The 24,371-nt window shown below is 33.8% G+C and overlaps 3 protein-coding genes across 5 annotated transcripts; all 3 read right to left on the bottom strand.

Moving 5' to 3' along the window:
- Window positions 1–755: 755 nt before the first annotated feature.
- Window positions 756–22,799, bottom strand: Ccdc114 (Coiled-coil domain containing protein 114). Of its 3 annotated transcripts, none has more exons than XM_074173736.1 (10): window positions 22,674–22,799; window positions 13,212–13,478; window positions 2,685–2,878; window positions 2,447–2,621; window positions 2,139–2,321; window positions 1,929–2,079; window positions 1,746–1,837; window positions 1,106–1,226; window positions 952–1,055; window positions 756–890 (listed from the first exon to the last, which is right to left on the bottom strand). In XM_074173736.1, the coding sequence occupies exons 1-10, from the start codon at window positions 22,677–22,679 to the stop codon at window positions 834–836; spliced, it is 1,350 nt and encodes a 449-aa protein (XP_074029837.1). In that variant the 5' UTR covers window positions 22,680–22,799; the 3' UTR covers window positions 756–833. The 3 variants fall into 3 exon arrangements, 2 of the variants coding, with proteins under 2 accessions (XP_074029837.1, XP_023013517.2); XM_023157749.2 differs by lacking the exon at window positions 22,674–22,799 and adding an exon at window positions 13,693–13,847; XR_012465118.1 differs by lacking the exons at window positions 756–890; window positions 952–1,055; window positions 22,674–22,799 and adding an exon at window positions 13,693–13,864 and having other exon boundaries at window positions 1,105–1,226; window positions 1,644–1,837.
- On the bottom strand, window positions 7,074–10,347 carry LOC111503450 (uncharacterized). Its single transcript, XM_023157748.2, has 4 exons — window positions 10,111–10,347; window positions 9,741–10,052; window positions 9,360–9,676; window positions 7,074–7,916 (listed from the first exon to the last, which is right to left on the bottom strand). The coding sequence occupies exons 1-4, from the start codon at window positions 10,135–10,137 to the stop codon at window positions 7,196–7,198; spliced, it is 1,377 nt and encodes a 458-aa protein (XP_023013516.2). The 5' UTR covers window positions 10,138–10,347; the 3' UTR covers window positions 7,074–7,195.
- LOC141481711 (uncharacterized) lies at window positions 17,625–19,653 on the bottom strand. Its single transcript, XM_074173735.1, has 2 exons — window positions 19,549–19,653; window positions 17,625–18,637 (listed from the first exon to the last, which is right to left on the bottom strand). Exons 1-2 carry the CDS (start codon window positions 19,604–19,606, stop codon window positions 17,688–17,690), a joined length of 1,008 nt encoding a protein of 335 aa, XP_074029836.1. The 5' UTR covers window positions 19,607–19,653; the 3' UTR covers window positions 17,625–17,687.
- Window positions 22,800–24,371: the final 1,572 nt, after the last annotated feature.

The raw sequence follows: 24,371 nt of genomic DNA, 5'->3' as shown, positions 1-24,371 counted from the left end.
GATTTATACATATGATAGTGCCTAACTATATCACTGAATGATCAAGTGACATATTCAATTATTAAAAAAAAACACAAAAATTCAAATTATTTTCTAATTTTGGCAAATTTTCATCATTACAAATCAGTATATGAGCAAATTCATTTTTTTTGGTTACAATGGTTTGAATTTCTCAAGGTAAGTTATCTTACGTTATAATAGTAAAGTTATAAGCAAACTGAATCACTTTTTCAGAGTCAATTACAACATGACCATAGAAAATATTTTTGTTATAGCAAACTAAGATTATATTTGAATAATATTAATGTCCATACTTTCATAACTTGATTTTCATATTATTTCACTTTACTGTAAAGTTGGAATTAGTAGTTATGTCAGAATGTCTTTTGATAGTCAAATGAAAGTTTGTCTAAGAAAAATTCTGTATTTTGACTGAGAAAATCGACATGTTTGAATGAGATCTAAACAAATAACGTTATGTATGTGAAAGAATAAAGGAAAAATATTTATTTTGAATAAGATTAACATCTAGAAAATTTTTTAGTGTATTTTTCATGAGTTATTGGGTTTATAGAATTTCCTGACCTAGGAGATCATCATTATGTTAAACTTCTTTTATTTTATGTACCTGATCAAATAATCAGTCTTTGAAATTTCAAATATCTCTAATTATTATAAGAAACCAGATCCCAAAGTGCTGCATAGAGATGAAATTGAGAAATGAATTGGGATAAAAAATACATAAACAATGAAAATTTCTCTTATAAGTTTGTATTTGTGAAATATGAACAAATATTTCCAACATTACAGATGACTACAAAAATTCCAGCTCATTAATTGATCAGCCTCACTAAATTCTCTCGCTGGAATCTCTTGGACTGTGTCAACATCTTCAAATAAAATATTTTCGTTATTCTGCTGTTATTCTCCATATAAATATTCAATACTCACAGCTTTTTCATCAAAATATACTCGTGTTATCAATGCTGACACTTTTTTTTCAATAGTCCCTAAGAAAATATTCACATTGTACACGTTAATTGAAGAATTTTCGCCTGAAAATAAAAAATAAATAAACGGAAATATTCAATATGATATTACCAACCCAGAAGGTCTAATATAGGGCCTCTATCGCAGTTCAACATTGTAAAAATGTTCTCGATGCCTTGTAGTACCATGATTAGTTCAGATTCAGCTTTCTTCGCATTCTCTTCATCTTTAATGGTCTAGAAACTGGTTCATTAGATATGTGCAGGAGTATATAACGACAGAGATTCGATAAATGGAAAAAAATGTGTTGGATATTTGGTAGCAAACTTCACAATTTGTTGAAAAGGGGATATTTTAAGGAGAGATCATGAAGATATGTAGATCATGCACTTCATTCCATTCAGTTCGTATTGTAGAAACTTGCAGTAGAATTGACAAATTATTCTTACACATGAATGCTGCACAATAAAATATATGATGGAATTTCGATATAAAATTTCACTTATAAGGAAAATTTCCATAACCAGGTGTACTTCGAAGTTTTGGGTGAACATACTAGTTTTTGAATAAGCACCTTTTTTAATAATCATGAAAAACGATCGATACAATCCTCGCAAAAACTTTATTTCACTATTACAATGGATTTTATCTACCTTCTAACTGAGAGAAACGTCTGTGCTTGACTTACACCGCTTTGTAAAGATGGAAAAGTAGAAAGTCACAAGATTTTTTCTTCAAAAATTATAACTAGTTACCTGTTTTACGGATTCGTCTAAATCTGCCTGAAGTAAATTCAAATTTGCTTGTCGCTCAGTAGCGCGAATCTTACCGATTTCCACTTGTTCATCTAAAAATAACGAAATATTCTGAGAGTAAGTTGTCCTGTATGGAACTGACTACCAATAAAAAAGAACGACACATTATTTTAGCTTATATACCAATTTTCTCTTCCATTTCTAATATTCCAGAATTTAATTGTTCAATTTCATGGTTGAGCTCGTTAACGTAATTGAAGAGGGCAAAATTTTCCTCTTCTCGTTTCAAAAACTGAGAAGCGATCCGCTGGACATCATCTTCCTCACAAAATCGCTGAAATATGTCCACTGAAATACTGAAAATACGTGACTGTTTCACCCAACTACCCTCACCTGTATTTTTTCCATAGTTTTTTCATACACATCTAATTGGTTTTCTAAGCTCTGAATCTCTGATTCTTTCTTTTTTCTTTCTTTCTCTTCCAAATCCTTCAAAATGCGCCTTTGACCCTTCACATTCAGAAACTCCTTTAGTGTCAAATCGTGATCAAGTTTTCGTTGAATTTCTCGCATTTCCTGAAATTATATTCAAATACTAAGACAGATTCTCTGAATTATTTTTCCTAAGAAAATTTTCCGATGAAAATTATGTTGTTAAAAAAGGTCGTGTACACAACTGTTAATTTAAAAAAAAAACTTGCCTCAGAATGAGCTAAGAAATCATTTTGCGCTCTTTTTTTGAGCGCAACAAGTTTTGAGCACCATTCTTCACGTTGGTCAAAAGCTACAGTAGCTTGTTCTATCAATTCTGCCATGAATTTTTTTCCTCCGCTAATATCTTTCAATAATGCCTCCCATATTTCATTGAAATGACTCCTTAAATACATCAGAGGCAGAAACTCAAATTATTCCCTTTTTTGGCATTTGTGAATAAAATACCTTTCTTTAAGAAGATGGTCGATTTCTTCACGCAGTTTCTTGTTTTCAGTTAAAATGCAGCAAAATCGTTTTATAGAGTTGTCTAGCCTATTTTGTAATATTTTAATGGATTTTTGTCCACTCATCAAACGGTTCTGGTAGTATTGATCGGTTACTGCCGACTTAGGTCTCAAATTTTTAATATCACCCTCTATCTGCAAAATAAATCTTTTTATAATCTTTGAAATATTGGTCGCCGTAATAACTAAAACTTGCAGATGGATTCAAATACCTAGTCAGTTATAAGGGACAATCAACACACTAAATCTGGTCAGATAGCTTTTTATAGAACAATTTATCGTCTTTGTACATTTTTGAAAATACCTAGACCCTGGATATGTTTTTTTGAACACAGATCCGCATTTGCTTTTCGAAAGGAGGTAGTAAAATGTTATCTTTGAACATTCTAATAATTTCTAATTTTTCGGATTTATTTATTATTACAATTTAAATCAAAATTCATGCATGGTTTCAGTTTTCTGTTATTCTCACATATGGTTTCTTTGTAAGGGGAATCATCATCATCACCAGTTGGAAAAAATATATCTAAAAGAAAAATTAAAATCAGTGGATAGTACAATATTTAAGTATAAGCCTTCATTATTCTAGAATTTAATTATTTACTGCATCTCTAAGGTTTCAAAGTGATTTTATATTATTTTTCAATAAAGAAATTATATAAACAGAGGACGGTTGTGCTGATAACGACCGCCTTCAGAGATGGTATAGTCTATCCATTCCCAATTGGAACGGCAATAAAAATAAGAATACAGTCATAAACATTTCTTGCCTGTGGCCCCTAGTCGCCCATATAGTAAAGGTGCTATCAAATGTAGTTGAGGAGTAAAGGCTTGGACTGGCTGAATACTGATTTTTTGTCCGTTTCACAATATTTCTTTATCAGTGCCGTGTGCTCGTGGGGTAGTGAGGGGTTTTGCAAACCGATTTTTCAAAACTTTTTCTAGAGATCAATTACCATAACACAAAACTGATATTTTTGCACTGGACACGCGTTTCGCTAACAAGGTTACCATCTTCAGGAGAAGCAAATAGATACTGAATCTAAAGACAAGGGTTAGCTGTTTATATACCTGGTCCGATGTGGACTTTGTTGAATGATGATTATCCTAATTGATTTTTCGGTAATTAACTAGTGGAACTACTACCTGCAAATGAATTTGTCAACAATAGATTAAAAAGCGGACAAATTAATTTGCAGGTAGTGGTTCCACTAGTTAATTACCGAAAAATCAATTATGATAATCATCATTTAACAAACAAAAACCACATCGGACCAAAAAACTTTAGGTATATAAACAGCTAACCCTTGTCTTTAGATTCAGTATCAATTTGCTTCTCCTGAAGATGCTAACCGTGTTAGCGAAACGCGCGTCGAGTGCAAAAATATCAGTTTGGTGTTAGGGTAATTGATCTCTAGAAAAAGTTTTCAACTTTCACACCAAAGTTCCAATCTCATCGTTTAAACCGATTTTTGTGAAAATCTTAGTGTTTTGGGGGACTTTCATCAATATGGCTTTCTGGAGACCTTTTTGAAACAAATGATAACATTACGTGTGAGGAATCTGTGTCAATCGACAGGGATCCGGAATTTGAAAATAAGGACTTACACGTTCAAGTTCAGCGAGTAATTTTAAATATTCATGAATGCTTGAAGAAAGAAAACTGTCACACTTCACAGAATGCTATTGTGAATAGAATATGCGAGTTAACGAAACTATCTCGTTCGACAGTTCTTCGAGTCATTAAAATAGGGGATGTCATTGACCATGCAATGAAACGAAAACAATGGAATAAAAAATTCGCAAACGTTGATGGTGCTACAAAAAATGTGATTCGGCGAACAATTTATGGTATATACCAAAAAAATGAAGTAGGTACCAACCTTGGAAATGATTTGGTATAAATTACTCGATTATCCCGATTACAATTACAAATCTTTAAAAACTCTACGAGGTGTCTTATTGTCTTATGGTTTCAAATATAAAAAATTGATCAATCGGATGGTCATAATGGAATCGACACGCATTGTTTCAACTCCGACAAGAATATTTGAATGAAAAGCTACCGAGAATCCAGCAGACATATAATCTACCGACGACGAAACATGGGTTTGACACCCATGATGTTGTCAAATATGGCTGGGTAGACGAAACCAAGTATTGTGCTTTGAACACACCTTCAAGGGAAAACGTGTTATAATTTTGCATGCCGGGAATGAAAGTGGTTTCGTACGTAACGCTTTGCTTCTATCGGCCAAAAATATAAAGTATTCGTCTGCTGATTACCACGAAGATATGACTGCGGCTTTATTCGAAACTTGGTTCAGTGAGCAGCCTCTCCAAATATTCCTCCAAACTCGGTTATTGTTATGGATAACACTTCGTATCATTCTCGGTTATTATTGACTACAATACCAAACAATAACACAAAAAAAGCAGTAGACATTGTTGATTTCATGCGAAATCATGACATGGACATACCCGAAAAGATTCCAACGAAAAAGGTATTACTGGCGACCATAAAACAACGTAATTTCAAAAAAGAGTATATTATTGATTCGATGTGTGAAACACGTGGTCATATTCTCTTACGTTTGCCTCCATACAATTGTGTGTTCAATCCAATTGAAATGGTTTGGGCCACAATGGAAGAAAGCTTGCGGAAATGTAATCAGTCACCGACTTTGAATGCTGTAGTGCTTGACAATATAAGGCGAGTGGTGAATGAAGTACCTAGGTAATGGTAATTTGTGGAAGAACTGTGTGGCCCACGTTATGAAAGAAGAGAACAAATGTTATGTGCAAAGTTCCATAAATCCGATCGTTATTCAACCCGATGATGATTCCACCTCATCCGAATATAGCGAAGAAGAATTTTGATTTTTTTAGCAATATTGTTGGCCTCTATTATTTTGTAAATATATGTTTGATGAGAATTTGTTGTGATTATTTGTGTTTTCATTGTATTTTAGAGTTTTCGACTCGAAAATCAACTACCTCAAATTTCGAAGTTTTTCATAATTTCCCATGGTGAAAAAATTCACTTGAGATAACTTTTTCATGAGATGATCAATTGTTATGATTGTAAGAATAAGTAACTGAAAAACTACCACTGAAAAATAATATGCCTACGCCTATGTCGAGGCGGGAAGTGAGGTGTAGTTAAAATAAATGTCACGATTGCATAAATATCGAAGTGAAAGACAAATTGAGAGAACTGGCGGCCCCCTACGCCAGTAACCAGGCTGGATGTCGACGAGGGCGTCAGTTCTATACAAATTTTGAAAAAATATGAAGCACATGTTCATGTGAACGAAAAAAATAAAAGATCTCCCGATGAGGAGGCGACTGTTACATTATTATTCATTAGTTTTTTAACAAAAAAAGTATGAAAAAGTAAATAGGATAGCTGCATTGCGTAAAGCATGAGCGCTGCGACCCCCCCCCCCGACGAAGCTCCTGTTAATTATTAACAGCTTGGTCAAATGCGCCCGAGATAATATAAATATCTGCTATATTAGAAACTCAGAGGGATGTCATTAGCGATTTATAGTGAACAAAAAAATCAAAGATGTTACAGCATGAATAATCTGTAACATTGCTCTTGAACGACAAAGAAAATTATACTTACACCTAAATTATGTGGAACCTTATTTTTCCATGTGTGATTTCATCACTTCCTCACTTTTTTACCATTAGAGAAAATTCAGGCAGCGATGGTTAATAATTAATGAATGAAAAGGGGGATATTTCATTGCTCTGAGGAAAATTAAGCATTAGAGTTAAGAGGAGGCATAATTTTCAGAAATTGAGGAAAAAAGTATGTTGATGCTCGCTTGACGATTGTTAAAGAAATCACTTTCTCCACCAGAATTGGGAAAACATTATTCTCTAAGCACGTTTCGGTAAATCACAGAACAAGTGTGGGACTGCCACCTTAGGTAAACAGCTTAAAACTGTTTTTTTTTTCATTTTACTGTTTAGAACCACCAGAATACATATAGTTATTGATTTTTGTAAACTTTTAGGTTCATTTTCAAATATTTTTGAGATTCTATTATTCATTTTTTCTCAACAAAACATTCCAATAACTGATTTGTTACCCAGACAGTTATTAGCCTCTGTAAACTCAAACTGAAAATCATAAGACATCTGTATCTCTAGTGAAGAGTTAAAGTCGATCATTATGTTAAATCGTTTCAAAATGATGGTAACATAGAGTAAAAAAAAACGGATTGAAATATTTCTGATCACTTTTATAATTTCAATATCAGCACTGTAAAATATATACGTTTGTAAAAACAGCATGAAAGACAAAAAATAACCCAAGTAACAAACTAAAACATTTATTCATCACATAAAAAATAATTATGGTCAACAAATAAACTTAAACTCAAAATAACGAAACATAACATCAATTCTCATAAATATAACATTCTTCCTCAATGCCCTTTACACAACCATATCCTTTCTCTGATGGATCTGCCTCTTGTGATGGTTCAAGCTAGCTCTATACTTCGTCTTAAACTTGCAAAGCCCACATTCGTGAAGATCCATCTCATCTTTCTTGAGGTGTTTCACTGAATGTTCCTTCATGTGGTGGATCTTTTTTGTTTCATAGGGACAATAGTGACATTTGTACCACCAGCAATGTTTGGATGGTTCAATCACTTTCGTGAAAGAAGAACAATCAATCGGGAATTTCTCTCTATTACCCTCCTCTTCAACTTTAATTTCTTCTGGTTCTATTTTAACTTCCTGCTTCATCTGATTATGCTTACACCTGTGATTATCGATGTACTCCCGATATTTTGACCTGCACTTGCAGAACTCGCATGAGTAAATTGTTTTATTGCTGTGTGTTTTCATATGTCTCCTAAGATGTTTTTTATACTTTGACTGATAGGTGCAATCGTTACATTTGTACATAGTTAAGTCAGTCAGTTTTTTATGTCTTAGCATGTGTGACGTGAGACTGGTCCTCCATTTTGATTCGAAGTTGCAAATATCACATTTATGGGTTTTGATATTATCAGAATTTTTGTGGACTAGTAAATGGGAAATGAGGCTGTCCCGACGATGTGTTTTGTAAGGACAGTGCGAACAAGGAAAGTTGCAAGGTGCTTTACTTCTTGGTTTCAACCTTGGGGAGAAGTTGCAGCCTTTGTAGGTACTGAAAAATAAATATACTTTACTATGTCATTTCAGTAAGGACCTGTATACTACGTCAACGTGTAACATAAAATCCCATTATATCTAAATATAGGTAATAGGGATAATTTGTTCAAATAAGTTTGTGATGAAATACAAAATATCATCATAGCAGTCAATAAAAATAAATTCAGACAATTTATTTTGTTTATACTGCCAATCAATATGACCACATCAAAGTAAGGTTAGGTTTAGTTAAGTGAATGTCAAATACTGTTACCATAATCCATTCTTCACTGAATATATCCTGAGTTCACTAAGTTTAATTGGTTAAAATGTGTGCAAATCTAATAATTTGCCAGTATACAAATTTGATAACATCCCTTTACTTATGGTCTCATGATTTTATTTTGAATCATTATTGATGAGCCTGTGTCTAAAAGCAGAACTTTCAATATTATTGGATTTCACAAAATTTTTGGTCATGTAGGAGGGATATTTTTGATACTATTTCCAAAAAACAAAACAGTAATATAAACTTAACAAACCCCAAAATAGAAATTTCAAAATATATGAATAAACATAGAATTATTCAGTTCCGAAAATTATAATTACCAGTAAAAAATATTGATGTTGACATCACTTTTCATTTTGGAATGGAACTGACCGATACTTGTTAAAAATCCATATCAAAACTAACTAATATGATTTATTTTGATTTATATGATCATGTAAACCTTTAATAGTGAAAATCAAAATAAATCTTATTAGTGAGCTTGTTTGTCATTTCTATTTCTAGACAATGTAAATACAAGATTTGCTCATATAATTTCAATTATCACAGTCAAAGACACAGTAAAAGTTGAAGAAAGAATTCTAGAAAACTTACTTGATATCAGAATGTCATTTTTACCTATGTTTGAAATTCTTAACGAATTATCAAGAAGAGTGATAATCCATAAGTTTCTCCCCAAGATTGTAATCTATCATATACCTATTTCAGTTTGGCGGACTATACTCAATTCCATAATAGTAGGCACTAAAATCTCAGAAATATTATTGCATTAAAACAAAAACATTGTCTTCAGATAGTGATTTTATGTATTTTATCATCTGATACAATATATAGAATGATAATAGATATAGAATCACAACCTGACAACAATGTTTTCTTTTAATGCAACTATATTTCTGAGACTTAAGTGCCTATTATTGTGGAATTTTAGTACAGCCCACCTGTTTGCCATTAGACAGACTATTTAAACTGTCAAACTGAAACTCTTCATTATTGTGTAATAAGTTTTCAACATATAACTCAGTCATTTTGTTGTACTTATAGTATTTCCACTGATTATGGAGATTTTCTTGCTCATCAGTATTCTAAGCAAATGGTAGTCTATCAAATGTATACATATACTTTAAGTTTTTTTATAAATTAAGAAAATGAAACATAACGTCAACTTACCCTTCAGTTTTCATATGTATTGCATTCTCCACCTTGCAAGGTCCAGATCCTATATCTTCAAAGAATTCATCATCGGGCTCGCTTTCTTCCTCCTGTTTGATGAAATATATGCTGCTTTTGAACTCACTCTTTGTTCTTGCAGTATATTCATAAACATTCTCTAATTTTATTTCTTGATTGGAAGGAATATTCTCAAAGGACATGTAATTTATTATTAACTGTTCAGAATCGCTGCACTGGGCAATGAAGTTGAACTGATGTTGCAAAGATTCTATGCAACTGTTACATGCAAGAGGATCAATAGATATGGTCAAATCCTGAAATCATAAGATCACTTCTAATATATCTACACTAAAAAACTTAATCTGTTATCAAACTTACGATCTCTGAACAACATCTTTCTAGAATATCTTTCAAGAACAAGTCTTCTGAATTACTTAGGGATGTCAAATAATCCATAGAGTAATACTTCAAGCAAAATCTGCATATATTTTCCTCTTCTTTCTTTATAATGTCTCTACATATATTTTTATTCATTATAATATCTTGTAGATTGGCCACTTCAGTTACACCCATCAGGAAAGTTTTCAAGTATATATCTTGAGAGAGGCATGTCGATTTAAATTCGAAAGATTTCTGTAAATTTTTTGAGCAGGCCGAACAAATCACAGGACCTTTACTCACAGAAGTATTCTAAAAAATAATAATTCACCGTTGGGTTTAGAAATACGTGTGCCTATCTTGTACTTACCATCTGTATGGGGAGAATTTCCAACATTTTTGTGGTAAATTATCAAAAACTTTTGCATCTTGAGTTTTTTCAAGCAGACCCGACAAATCTTTGATGCCTCGAGATCCATTTTATTATAAATATTCCCACAATCCCATTAAATTACAAAAACAATATTGTTGACAGTTTGAATCTTCAAAATTCAGAAAAATAAAATTCAAACAAACGAAGACATAACCTATTTTCAGAATAGACTTTTAAGAAGAAGAACAATTTGGTGGATTCAATTCCCAGGACAATTAGGCACTGAAAAGTTGAATTCAAAAATGTTCAAATTTGAATGCCAGCGCCTCTTGTGGTTGTCTTATAGAAAACATTCCAAAAAAAAACGAATATCGTAATTTTTTTTATAATAATATGGTTTTTTTCACCTTCCATCAACTCTTCAATAATAACAATGAAAACAACCCCAAGAAGACGCCGGATACTCTGTGAAAAATTGGAACTAAGGGGAGTTATAACGATGCAATCATCCAATAGATTTCATCAGTGGAACGTTTTTCGGTAGATCTGAAAATTCGGCATTTTCTTCTATGTATTATGTAGAAATTGTAGTTTTATTTGCAATTCCAAGAAGCAATTTTCACAAATTTGTTCAAGGGTAACGTATACGATGAAATCAAATTATTTGAAAACTGAGGCATATTCGTATTCCTATTACTAATTTTTTAAAATAATTATTTTTTCAACCGTAAATTGCCGAGATCTCAACTCTGGGATTCTAAGTCTGAGCCAACTTCGATCCGGAGAATTTATCGAGTTGAAAGTAAATTGATTTCTGCGGATACCAATAATGATTGATCCATATAATGGGGTCGTATAGTTACTAACAAGTCCTACCTAGAACATACTGCTGATAATAAAAAAAATTATAGGGTCCATGGGATTTGAACACACGATCTTTGGATTACAAGGCATATGTTACAACTACATACGCCAACTCACGTTATTTTAAGGAAGATTATTGATTAGTCATGAAGGACTTTCTACAGTTGGACTGAATACTACTTCGTCATCGTCAGTAACTTCACAGGGATTTAATATTACCAATAGCACGAACTGCATGTGTGAACTTTTCTAAATTATTTTTTGGTAGGTGTTCTGATTGAAGTCTTTCTATCAAAGAGATTTTCAATAAGAGTTGTACAAAAAATAATTTTTAAAGAATTTGATTTCTAGGTAGCCGTGGAAATATCAAGCTTATGACAGTTTGGTGACTTTTATAAGTAATTGATAAATGGTTATTGACGGTGTTTCAAAAAATCGACAAAAATGAATGCAAATATTGATTATTCAAACGAAGTTCTTATGAAATTATTTATTATACACGAACAGTGTGATCAAATCATTGCCAGAACTTGTAGAAAATTCTACCAAATGTATCCTGAATTAACACCAATGAACGAGAGGAAGTTTGTAAGATTACAAAATAATTTCCTTAACTATGGCTCCATGTTAAAAGCGCCTTCAACATTACCAAAACCTGTTACTTCAAATGAGGACAATACTGTTAACGTTTTGGCATATTTTTATGCATATCCAGAAGCTTCCATTCGCAGTGTAGAAAAAGATTTAGGTGTATCACATGCTTCAGTACAACGAATTTTGAAAAATCACGGAATGCATCCTAATAAATTTACCAAAGTTCAAGCTCTAAAGGCAGAAGACTTCGAACGTAGAATGCATTTTTGTGAATCCCTTCTGATTCATACACAGGAAGATCGGGAATTTTTGTCAAAAATAATTTTGAGCGACGAATCAAAATTTACGAGGGATAGTATTTTCAATAGAAGGAATAAACATTTTTGCTGATCATAATCCTCATGTTACAAAAGAAATGGGTTTTCAAGAAAAATTTGACCTGAATGTTTTCTGTATTCTGAAGAAAATAAAATTAGCTTTTTTATTTATGAAGACACACTGAATGCAGAGAGATATCTCCAAATATTAAGGACGACTGTAACCGATTTTCTTGAAAATATGTCTGGATCCCCAGGAAATTGAAAAAGCAACCACAAGTCGCGTACAAAAAAGCATTTTAAAATGTTTAGAATGTAATGGACAACATTTTCAGCATTTATTGTGAAAATGTGATATTTTGTTTACAATTTTGTTATTTTGAATCGTCCTATTCTGTTATTGTCTGTACTTTCATATGTTTTAGCCCACAAAATCTTACTTTTTACCTAGAAATGACTGATTTTTGGTACAGTTGTTCCCTGGAAACTTTGAGCCATAATTAAGGAAATTATTTTGTAACCTTACAAACTTCCTCTCGTTCATTAGTGTTAATTCAGGATACATTTGGTTGAATTTTTTACACGTTCTGACAATGATTTGATCACTTTGTTCATGTGTATAATAAATAATTTCATAGGAACTTCGTTTGAATAATCGATATTTGCATTCATTTTGGAAGATGATTCGAAACACCGTCGATAACTCTTTGTAAATTACTTATAAAAGTAACCGAACTGTTATAAGCTTGATAATTCCACTGCTACCTATATCCAAATTCTAAAAAAAAAAAAATAATGTTTCTAGAAGAAGCGACTTTATTGAGAAAACTCGACGATTTAGGTATAGGGACATGATATATCACCTTGAAGCATTTTTCACCATCTTTCAATTTACCGAGTAATATACAGGGGGTTTCATTTGAAAAAATGAACTTTTGACTACTTTTATGCACAATGGAAATAATAGTAATTTTAGCACGCCCTGTATGATATGGAGTCGATGTCTTGGTGTTATTTGAATATTTCGAGTTTGTCCAAACTATCATCAAAATATCAACTTTTCATGAATTGAGAGTACTGATGTACTTAATTTCAATTAAGGCTATGTTTTGGACCATATTTTTTTATCTCGAAAACAACTGCAACTCCATGCACCATTGGTGTAAAGTCGGCATCGGGCACACAACATGGGGCCTCAGTCGTATCGAAAACGTTCTTTATGCACAATATGTTATGTTGAGCAACTAAATATGTTGCATGAATACTCCCATAAATTATCGATCATCCCAACGTGTTATGTTACTGAGTTAACTGACAATTTACCTTTCTCATTTGAACATCCAACTCTTTCAGTTGCTCCTTTTCATTCTTCACACAAATAACCAATTTTTGGAAATCTTCTAGAAGTTTGTGAATATTTTTACCGAGTTTTTTGTCATTTCTTCTTTGATTGGTGCAGGTGGAGACCTTTATATCTTCCGAAACTTTTTCTTTTTCTTTTTTAAGCATTTCGATAATTTTTCTTTGTTTTTCTAGTTTTGAACCAGTCTCATCTAAAAAGGCTATTCTATCATCTTCCATTATACGAAGCTGAAACAATTTTCAAATTTCACCATTTTTATATTCTGAAATTCTTTTATTATCCAAAAATCAGATTAAAATTACAAATGAAGAAATTATAATCCAATAAAAAACAGAACGAAAATTCAATGAAGAAATAGACAATATTGCGTAGAAAATTGTGTTCGGAATTTAAAATCTAATAGTCATAATTTTATTTCACTCTAATACTAGAGGTGTTTACCTGACGACGAAGTCTAGACAGTTCTTCCTCAGCAATAGTTATCATCTCTTTATCGGTACTTGAACTAGTGATTCTTGTTTGGTTCATGATTTTGTTTTTGTTTTACTTGAGAACAATTGGGCACTTTCACTAATATTTATGTCAGAAATCAGAAGCCTGCTATGACTCAAATTATATTTAGACGTTGCCTGGTTACCAAAACAACCATTATATATAAGAGAGGTTTCTGAAGTGGAAGAATACAATAATAGTTCACAATGTTTGTTTGAAAGTGGTTGACAATGTTTCGTAGTGCATTTCATCAGTTCGAACTTCCATTGTCTAATATAATGTAAATTTATTTGAAATCCCTGAAAGAATCTGTGAAAAATCAAAAAGATTAGCAAAAAAAATAACAATTTTATTAAGCAAAAAAAAAACTGAATTTACAAAGAAATAACATACAAGCAACAACCAAAAAAAAAGAACTATTAACACGAGCTGAAAATTATCACCCGAAGACGATTGTCGATACTACCAATCGAAACGTCATGAAGTAACTTGGTTTGGAATTTTTTTTATTTTTAATTTTCATTTCTGGTTAATAATAATTTTTAATTTTCAGCTTGTGTTAATAGTTCAATTTTTTATCTTTTTTGGTTGTTGCTTGTATGTTATTTCTTTGTAATTTCAGTTTATTTGTTTGATAACATTGTAATTTTTTTCAGCTATTCTTTTGATTTTTTACAGATTATTTCAGGGATTTCAAATCAATTTATATTATATTAGACAATGGAAGTCCGAACTGATGAAATGCAATAGTTCACAATATTCAGGGCTGACGTAAATAGTCTTCCCTTTTCAACTTTTGAACAGAAAAAAAATTCAAATTTGGACAAAATTTCTGATACTTTTGATGAGAAACACAATGTAGAGTGTTGCATCACTCGTCGTCAAAAGAGTTCTTTCAGAGATATCAAATATCATTTTAAACGATGGAAGTAAAATTCACCATGAAACATTGTCAACCACTTTCAAACAAACGAATATGAAACTGTTAATAACTCGGGAAAATGTTGGATAGAAATTGAAATAGCTATCAAACAAGTTATTACAAGACCCCCTTTCCATAAAAAAAAAGTTGGTATCGCCCTCTTGGTGGCGATACCAACTTTCTTATTCCCAAGTAACTTGGGAATAAGAAAAAGTCACAGAGGGTCAAATCTGGTGAATAATGTGGCCGAGGCATGATTACGGTGTTGTTTTTAGCCAAAAAATTACGAACAACCAATGACGAGCGAGCAAGTACATTATAGTGATGCAAAAGCTATGCATTGTTTTTCCACAGTACTGAACGTATTTTTCGTATTACTTCTCGCAAACGGCGCATTACTTCAAGATAATACTCCTTATTGACCGTACGACCATGTGACAAGAACTCCTCATGCACTACGCCACAGTAATGGAAGAAGACAGTGAGCAAAACCTTGACATATAACAGAATTTAACGTTTTTTATCTCTGATCTTGGTTCTCCTGGGCTCTTCCATTGGGAAGATTCGTCACCAGTTATGACCTTTCAAGTAAATCTGAATCGTCGTTGACATCATTCAACAACTCCTGAAAGATACTTATGCGACGTTTTTTTTAATCATGTCCAAAATTTACCAAAAAATTGTATGGCATGAGCCAACCGATATGCCGACATCCTCAGCAACTTCTCTAATAATGATTCAACGATTCTATATAACAATTTCCCCACTTTCTCAACATTTTCATTGGTTGTTGATGTATTGGCGCGTCGTCATTCACATATTCTCGACCTTCTGTAAAAATCTTATTTCACTTGTAAATATTTTTCTAACTCAAGAGTACAATCACCGTATGCAATTGTGAAACATTTCAAGTGTTTTTGAGCACTTAATTCCATCTTATCACAAATTTGATGCAAATTTTATGCATCTCACCAACAAAGTAAACATCAGCTGAAACTGTGAGCATAGATTCGAGACGAGTGTACCAACATAAAAAAAATTCTAATCGAACGTACATAGCCCACGAAATTTGAACATTCACCTCATTTTTTGAACAGTCCACGTATGCTCATTTTTTTTATCGGTTGAAATGCGGGTCTGGTACATTTTATTATTAACACGCTTTTATTAGCTTCACCTGTATGCATGTTAACACCCTTTTAATATTAGCTTCAGCTGTATGTATGTTTGTTTGTTTGTCAGTTTGTTTGTAACTCTCAAGCTCGGGATATGTATTTGACAGAATTATCGACATTATTGCTTGATCTATTGGCGGGCAGATAGCGCTGTACACAACCTTCTTGATATAATCCAAACTCACTTTACATGTATTTCTTCATTTGAAAAAAGTATTTTTTTTATTAACACGCGCGCCTGCTGCCTTATTTGTAACCCTCCTTTGCGCGCCTGCTGCCTTCTTTGAGCTTGGTAGCTGATTTTCAGGCTCCCTCTCCGGAATCGGAAAATATCGATGGTCATTGTTCTAAACAATATACGGCTGATTGATCCCAAAGTTTAGATAAAATATATATAGTTTGAAAAGACTAAAAAAACACGTTTTTAAAGGACATCGAACTAAAAAGTTAAAAATATTTTTTAAATAAGCTTAAAACAATAACGAACGAAAAATACCAATATTATTGTGAAAAAAGCGTGGGCGCTTTGTGCCATATTTTTTGTACTTATATCAAGCGCCCGTCGCTTTTTTCACAATAATACTAGAGTTTTTCGTTCGTTATTGTTTCAAGCTTATTTAAAAAAAATCATTTTTAACTTTTCAGTTCGATGTTCTTCAAAAGCGTGCTTTTCAGTTTTTTTAAAACTATATTTATTTGACTGTTAAACTCTGTAGACGCTGCCTAGCATTCAATGGTTTCATCGTTTTTATGGATTGACCTAAAAAATCTTTTACAAATTTCGAGTCTAAGAGGATAATTGAATTGGAAAATATTTTGATTCATTTTTCAGCGGTAGGGTAGACCGGGGACAATTGAAACAGGGGACAATAGAAACAACCGCCATAGTAGACCGATTTCGCGTTTTAAATCACGCGCGCTTATACCAAACGAAGCGCCATTAGATGAAGCACGTAGCCATCTATCGGCCACTGACGGCAGTTGTGAGTGTATGTGCACGTCCATGATAACTTGATTTCCCGCTATCGAAGTAAACTTTAACATTGATAAAAACGTAAGTATCCAGCTTCGACTATATTTATTACTTTGTTTGGTATATGCCCTTTACTCGGGATACTTTAAATTATTACTCTAATCCAAGAGTAAGAAAATATTTGAGTGTTCACTCAAAGATGTGCTGCAGGGACAGTTGAAACACATGACATGGGGGACGAATGAAACATGTTTCAATTGTCCCCGTCGTGAATTTTTCATGTGGTTCATATTGTAGGTTGTGTAAGGCAAGGCGCGCACTGAAGTAGTGTGGTAGTAGCGAGGTATTGGAATGGTGAGCGGTATAGGGATGGTGAGCATATGGCGTGGCGATCAAATAGCAACGAAGTGGTATGGAAATGGTGTAAAGCGCATTGTAGTGGCAAACAACGTTGGTGTCACCGATTCATCATGTCGTCCTCAGAGGATGAAGATGTTCTTTTACTTGTGCAACTTGCTAACCTGAATGCTAAAAATCAGGAGAAGGAGAAAAAACACTATTGGGTTCATCCCCTATGGCAGAAAAATAAAGAATTTGGAATTTTTAACGTATATAAAAAGGATTTGAACTTGGACGACCAAAAATTTAAACTTTTCTACCGAATGAAGAAAGGGACATTTTGCAAGTTGCTGACAAAACTACGCTCTATGCTTCAAAAAAAGGATACAAACTTCAGAAATTGTGTGTCTCCCGAAGAAAGACTTCTAGTAACACTGCGGTAAGTACGATAGAAAATATAAATAATAAGCACTTAAAATAATAAGTATTTATTAACCAAATGCAAACTTATAAAACATTATTTTGTAACGCATACTTAGAAGGTATCTGGTAATAATGAGGTTTTTAGATAACTATACTGACTATTTGGTAATAATGTATCTTGTGTAGGTAGCTGATGTACTGTCGAAAACGAAATATCTTCATAAGATGGCTGTGAATCAGCTGTCTCACATCGAGGTGGAGTACAGTTAGTACATGCTGCAGATGAACGGATGGAAGACATGCTGTCTGCAGCAAGCGATGAATAAGTAGGAGTTGGGGAGAAGAGAGGTGCAGAAGTAAGAGGTTCATCCAAGATTTCACCGGCAAGATTTAGGACTCCCACTTTATATTTTCTTTTCTGCTTGTCCGTCATTTTTTTCAAGTCTGGCAATAAACTCAACAAAAACTGCACATCGGCGTCATCATTAGTTAAAGCAGGTGGTCTATAGGATGCTTCCTTTTTTTTATTGAAATATTCCAATGCAGATTTGTTAACGTCTTCCAAAGTTACTTGATTCTGAGTATTTTTTATTATTTTAGGTTTCTTTACACCGAGTACTGACAAACTGGATACACTTCTCTTTTGTTTTCCTTGCTTTGGATCACGGGAATCGTTTTTTACATTTACATTTGATACATTCTGGTCGACTTCTTCAGTAATCGACTGTTCACCATCACTATCGTTATTTCTCCCTTGATTATTTTCATACGTTCCAGTTTTCTTTGCACTTCCTAATTGTTCACTTTCAAGCTCTTCGGTCTGTAAGTCTTCCGTAAATATTTCTTCATCAAGTATATCTGCCGCTTCATTATCCTTTGGTGCGCCAACATTACCCTTAGGTTGACGTGACTTTGTGAATGGTAAAACAAAACATATGTACTCCGAGAGATAGTAAGGGCGTTTTACTGATGCTCCAGATCCAGATGGCACGTATGTCTTTAAATGTTTTGTGTAACTTCCACGTAGATTCTTCCACCTTTTCTTGCAGTCCGCAACGGTAGCTGTAATATTAACATATATATTATATATGTATATATATATATATATATATATATATATATATATACTGGGAGTTATGGAACCTGCCAAATTGTGCTGGGAGTATAGATGGTGAACACATTAGGATCAAACGTCCACCAAAGTCAGGTTCCGAATTTATAAATTACAAAGGGTATTTTTTCATTGTTTTGATGGCTGTGTCAGATGCAGATGGATGTTTTTTGGCCATTGATGTAGGAGAGTATGGCCGAAACAGTGACGGGAGGGCATTAAAAGAAAGTAATTTTGGAAAGAAATTAGCCAACGGCACTTTAGACTTACCAGACCCATCTCCATTACCAGGACAAGACACAAATTTTCCATTTTATTTTGCTGCAGACGAAGCTTTTCCATTGATGTGTACTATGATGAAGCCCTACCCTAAAAGAGGCTTAACAAATAGGAGAAGGGTGTTTAATGGAAGGTTATCAAGAGGTCGCAAATCAGTTGAGTGCGCGTTCGGAATGATGTCATCCAAGTTCAGAATTTTACACACAACAATTGGTCTTAATATAAATACAGTGGACAGTATTGTTAAAGCAGTATGCGTATTGCATAATTTTATTAAAAAAGAGGAAGGTGTATTTTCGCGCCCACGAGGAAAGAAAGGAAACGATGATGACATAGAAGTAGAAAATGAAGAACAGCGTGATCCAAGACTCTCAAATCAAAGAAGAGCTACCAATCCAGCAATTGCTACACGAACGAAACTCTGTGATTTTTTCTTCACAGTGGACGGCTCACTTGAAGGTCAAAAAAGATTTTGTGTATGAAGACAAAAGTATTAACACTTATAAACAATAGGCATGCGAGTACTGGAGAATCACAAAATAACCAATATATTTTTCAAAGAACCAAATTTTTTATTACTTACCTTCTTTCCCTATGTCTTTTGCAATTTTGGACCAAGCCCGCTCTTGCACATGGCTCATATGATAATCCTCCCGCGTATTATCATATAGACAGGGATATGCCTCTACAAGGGTTATAAAATGTATGTTGAATTCATGGTCATCTTGCATGTTTTTTCGTTTTCGTATAATTTTATTTTCATTCACAAATCCACGTCGTCACCAGTCGCTTGCCACTCGAAAATTAAGCTTGTCCGAGCTCAGTGGCACCAGACTGACATCACGCCACCTGCAAAATACCACTTCACCACTATTCCATTTTGATACGCGCGTCTTCATTTGTTTACATAGACTTTACCGATTCCACGTGCCACTTGGTCATCACGCCACCGCCACGGCACTTGCTGACCACTTCAGTGCGCGCCTTGCCTAAGGGTATGTTAAGGTGTTAACTTTTGTTTTAGGATGCCACGAGTAAGAGTGAGAAAAACTTAGAGAGGAATAAAATCCATTTTGGCATATGAAGAAGCTTACAAAGTGGTAACTGAAAATAATGCTTCGATAAGGTCTGCAGCAGCTAAATATGAACTACATTACGTCTCTTTGAGTAGATTTATTAGGGAGAAAAAGCAAGCAATTGAGCAAGAATCCGCCGTTCCTGTCACTATGGGTTATCATTGTGTGAGGCGAGTATTTGACGTCAACCAGGAAAAAATTATTGTTGGCTATATAATCAAAGCAGCGCATATATTCTACGGATTACCACCCAAAGAAATTCGGAAATTATCTTTTCAGTTGGCCGTGAAATATTCGCTGAACATACCTGATACGTGGAGACAAAATGCCATGGCAGGAGAGGATTGGTTTTCTGGATTTATGAAACGCAATCCAAAACTTTCAATCCGCTGCGCTCAAGCAACAAGTCTTTCCAGAGCAACTAGTTTCAACGTTACGAACGTAAAACTTTTTTATGACAACCTAGCTAATGTTATGGACAGGTACAAATTTGAATTTTGAAATATATATGTCGACGAGACAGGGGTCACGACGGTCCGAAAACCTGTTAAACAGGTAGGCGCACTGACATCAGGAGAAAGAGGAACGCTGGTAACCGTAGCTTTAGCTGTAAATGCTGTCAGTAACAGTGTACCCCCATTTTTATATTCCCACGAGAGATACAAGGATCATTTCGTCCGCGACGGTCCAGTGGGGTGTATTGGAGCAGGAAACGCGAGCGGCTGGATGCAAGAAGATGAGTTCTTGATATACCTCAACCATTTTCAAAAATACACCAATGCTTCAATTGAAAATGAAGTATTGCTTTTACTTGATAATCATCAGTCACACATAGGTATACGATGCTTGGACTTCTGCAAAGAAAATGGCATTGTCATATTGTCTTTCCCCCCACATTGTTCCAACAAACTGCAACCGCTAGATCGATCTGCCTACGGTCCTTTTAAAAAGGCTGTAAATTCAAGTTGCGATGCCTGGATGAGAAATAACCCAGGCAAAACAATGACAATTTACGATATCCCGCAAGCATAGTCTAACTAGCTCTGCCGTTAGCCCTCACACAGTCAAATATCGTAGCTGGATTTATCAGCACTGGCATATGTCCCTTTAATAGGGATATATTCACGGAAGTAGATTTTGCTTCCTCGTATGTCACGGATAGACCAGCATCACCAGGCACTCATCACACTTCTCCAGCATCGCCAAGTACTCATTGCACTCCATCAACATCTCCAAGCACTCATCGCACTCCACCAGCATCACCAAGCATCTCAAAACTCATATTTTCGCAAGCTGACGCAGAATCAAGCACCTCAAAATCTGTATTTTCACGTGCTGATGCAGAACCAAGCACTTCAAAGGCTGTATTCTTGCCAGAAATCGTTAGACCGTTGCCAAAAGCTCCGCCTAGGAAAACATGTTACAAACGAAAAACTAGAAAATCTGCTATCTATACGGACACTCCTGAAAAAAATGCAATTCAAGAGGAGTATGACGCAAAAAAGAAAAGAAAGGTTAAGAGAAAAGTTACGGAGTTCAAAGACATACCGAAGGCAGTTCGTCAGCTCAAGAAAACCAAACAACGCCAAAACAATCAGGAACAGAGTGAAAGCGACGAAGAAGAAACTTACTGTCTAGTGTGCCTGGAACCGTATGGCAGTAGTCGCCCTGGAGAGAAATGGGTGCGGTGCATTGAATGTCGTCACTGGTCCCACGAAGAATGTACTCGACAAGAAGATCTTTACATGTGTCACAATTGCTTGTCAGAATGAATATTTTTAATTATTAATGTAATTTATTTTGTATTAGAATAAATATTTCTCTAATCTGAATGCTGTTTCAATTGTCCCATGTATATGTTTCATTCGTCCCCGGCAAGAGGACGATTGAAACAGTTTGATGAGCTACAGTTTTTGTTTTATATCTTATTTATCTATCATTTTAGGCGAACGAAATGATGTAAATAGAAACCCGATTGAATATGCTCCCTTTTACCCATGTCATAATTAAGAAATTTGTGATAGTCGCAGAGAAAAAAATTCAAGAAGCAAAAATGTTTCAATTGTCCCCAGTCTATCCTACATTATAGAATATAAAATGCTTTTAGGAATTCTTGCAATAATGAAGTTCTACTTCAAGGTTAGAACAAAAGAAAAAGTAAGTAGAATTGAAACTGTTGAGTATAAACGCTGCTATTGATTCATTGAGACAAGTTTTTGAAAGTAATTAAACTTGATGATAATATAAAAATTTGTTTCGACTAATATCAAATAAAGTTTGACTAATGTGAGAATTGTTAGTCAACATTTGTTAAATTCGAATATGTACAAAGTATTCTTCAAAATCAATTTGTTTTCATTTCGCCACTTTTCATGTCTTTCAATTTTCAATGAGAAATAATATTCATTGGCACGAGATTGAAGGAAATAAACTGATTCGTTAAAGTTCCATTCTACTGAAAGGTTGGCAAAATATCCAATTCTGATGTTGATGGTTTATCGTTGACATCCCAAGAATATTCATCAAAAGCAGTTTTCCCTACAGAATTACATCAATTCAATATTCGATACTTTAATACAGTTCATACATTCATCAAAATTATTTAGGAGTTTATTGTCGAATATATTCTTACCTTCATTCTCGAAATATTCCGTCAGTGCAAAGAATTGGACAGAGCTGTTTGAAATCGTATGGATGGAAAAAAACTTAACTAATGATTAGTGATATACTGTGAGTTTGTATGTATACGATATAATTCTAGGTAAAAGGCCATAAACAATATCAGTAATGTATCCAGACAAAGTTGAGTGGTTTAGTTCATGCATGTGTTGGTGAAGTCCACAAAAAAGATAAGAGAAACATAAAGGAACTCATTTTACATGAAATAGTTTTATCGATGTTTATGATGGCGATAAAAGAAATCGAAAAAGAATAATACTTTTCAGCGACTTTTTCTAAAATATTTTATAAATCAGGAAAAAACACACTCATTGTTGCTATCTTGTACCATTTGAAAAATTAAATATGTGTTCTCATTGATCAATTGAAATTGTAAATGTATTCAAATATTTGGGATTCATGTTGTCTATGTTTTCTAAATAGTTTTCCAGCAAGAAACAGAAAACAGATTCATATATAGCTAGTCCGTTTAGTCTGTTTAACACGAACACTATTATTTTCAAAGGTTTAGAGCACTTCAACAGTCTTCCTGAAAATGTAAAAAATTCAGGTAGGTAGTGTGTTTCAGTTCAAGCACAACTTGCTTCGACGTATAAAATAAATGTTGAATATTTTCCTAAATAACTTTCACTTATTACTTAGATCATCTCATGTGGTTTTGTTTGTTAATCTGATGCTTTGTATATACTTATTACCTTATTCATATATACTATAATTCCAAAATAGTAGGCACTGAATTTTCAGAAATGACTGACGTTTTTGCCTTGATCTGTCTCTTTTACGTAAATTAATTATACTAAGCAGATGAGGAAAAATGATGATAAAAATATATAGAGTCACAAGCTTGACAACAATGTTTTCGTCTTAATGCAATAATATTTCTGAGAATTTAGTGCTTACTATTATGGAATTGTACCTATAGTTGTGTAGCTTGGATGAATCTATTTTTTATTTTGAATAAATGAAATAAAAATAAATTAATACATGAATTATAGAATTCGTATTCTGTATGCTGAGGTACTTTGTTGCAAAAAGGCAATTTTGCTTCATTAACAAAAAAAAAATTCTATCCTAGGATGGCCCTATGTACAGGGTGTTCCATTTGAAAAAACTGAAAAAAGGAGATTCCGAGACATTTGGTGTTGAATGAATCCAGTCTTTGAGATAAATTTCACTATAACTTCTGAACCACCCGGTATAAACTCAAACAACCCTATGTTATTGAGAAACGCTATGCCCAAGTAATTCAATCGAATGAAAATACCCTCAAGCATAAATGCTTTGAGGGTCCACCCTCAATTTGTATGGTTCTTCATGAGAAATAATTAAAATCTGACCGAATGCACTTCTTCTGACCATTGAGGAGGCTACCTAATTTTGCTCTTCATGGTGGTCGTGGCAGCGGACGACAACGTCCACCCACAAAGAGGATACGTGGATACCATGTGATATCGCGGGGCTTCTTTTTGTCCATCAGTAAAAGTAACTTCTATGTGAAATGTGAAAGTTTTTATCAAATCTGAAGTGAAGGCCCCCTTCATTCATGCCGGTATCCAGACCGGGTGATTCGGATTACCACGAAAGAGGCCATGTATGAGAAAAAAAACAAAAAGCTCTCCCAAAGAGGAGGCGTACTTTGAAATATTGAACT

Source organism: Leptinotarsa decemlineata, unplaced genomic scaffold (assembly GCF_025532065.1).
Source record: "Leptinotarsa decemlineata unplaced genomic scaffold, Ldec_3_MD MMD2_tig00000505_RagTag_RagTag, whole genome shotgun sequence".
In the NCBI taxonomy this organism is placed as follows: domain Eukaryota; kingdom Metazoa; phylum Arthropoda; class Insecta; order Coleoptera; family Chrysomelidae; genus Leptinotarsa; species Leptinotarsa decemlineata.
This window is presented reverse-complemented; position numbering and strand designations above follow the sequence as displayed.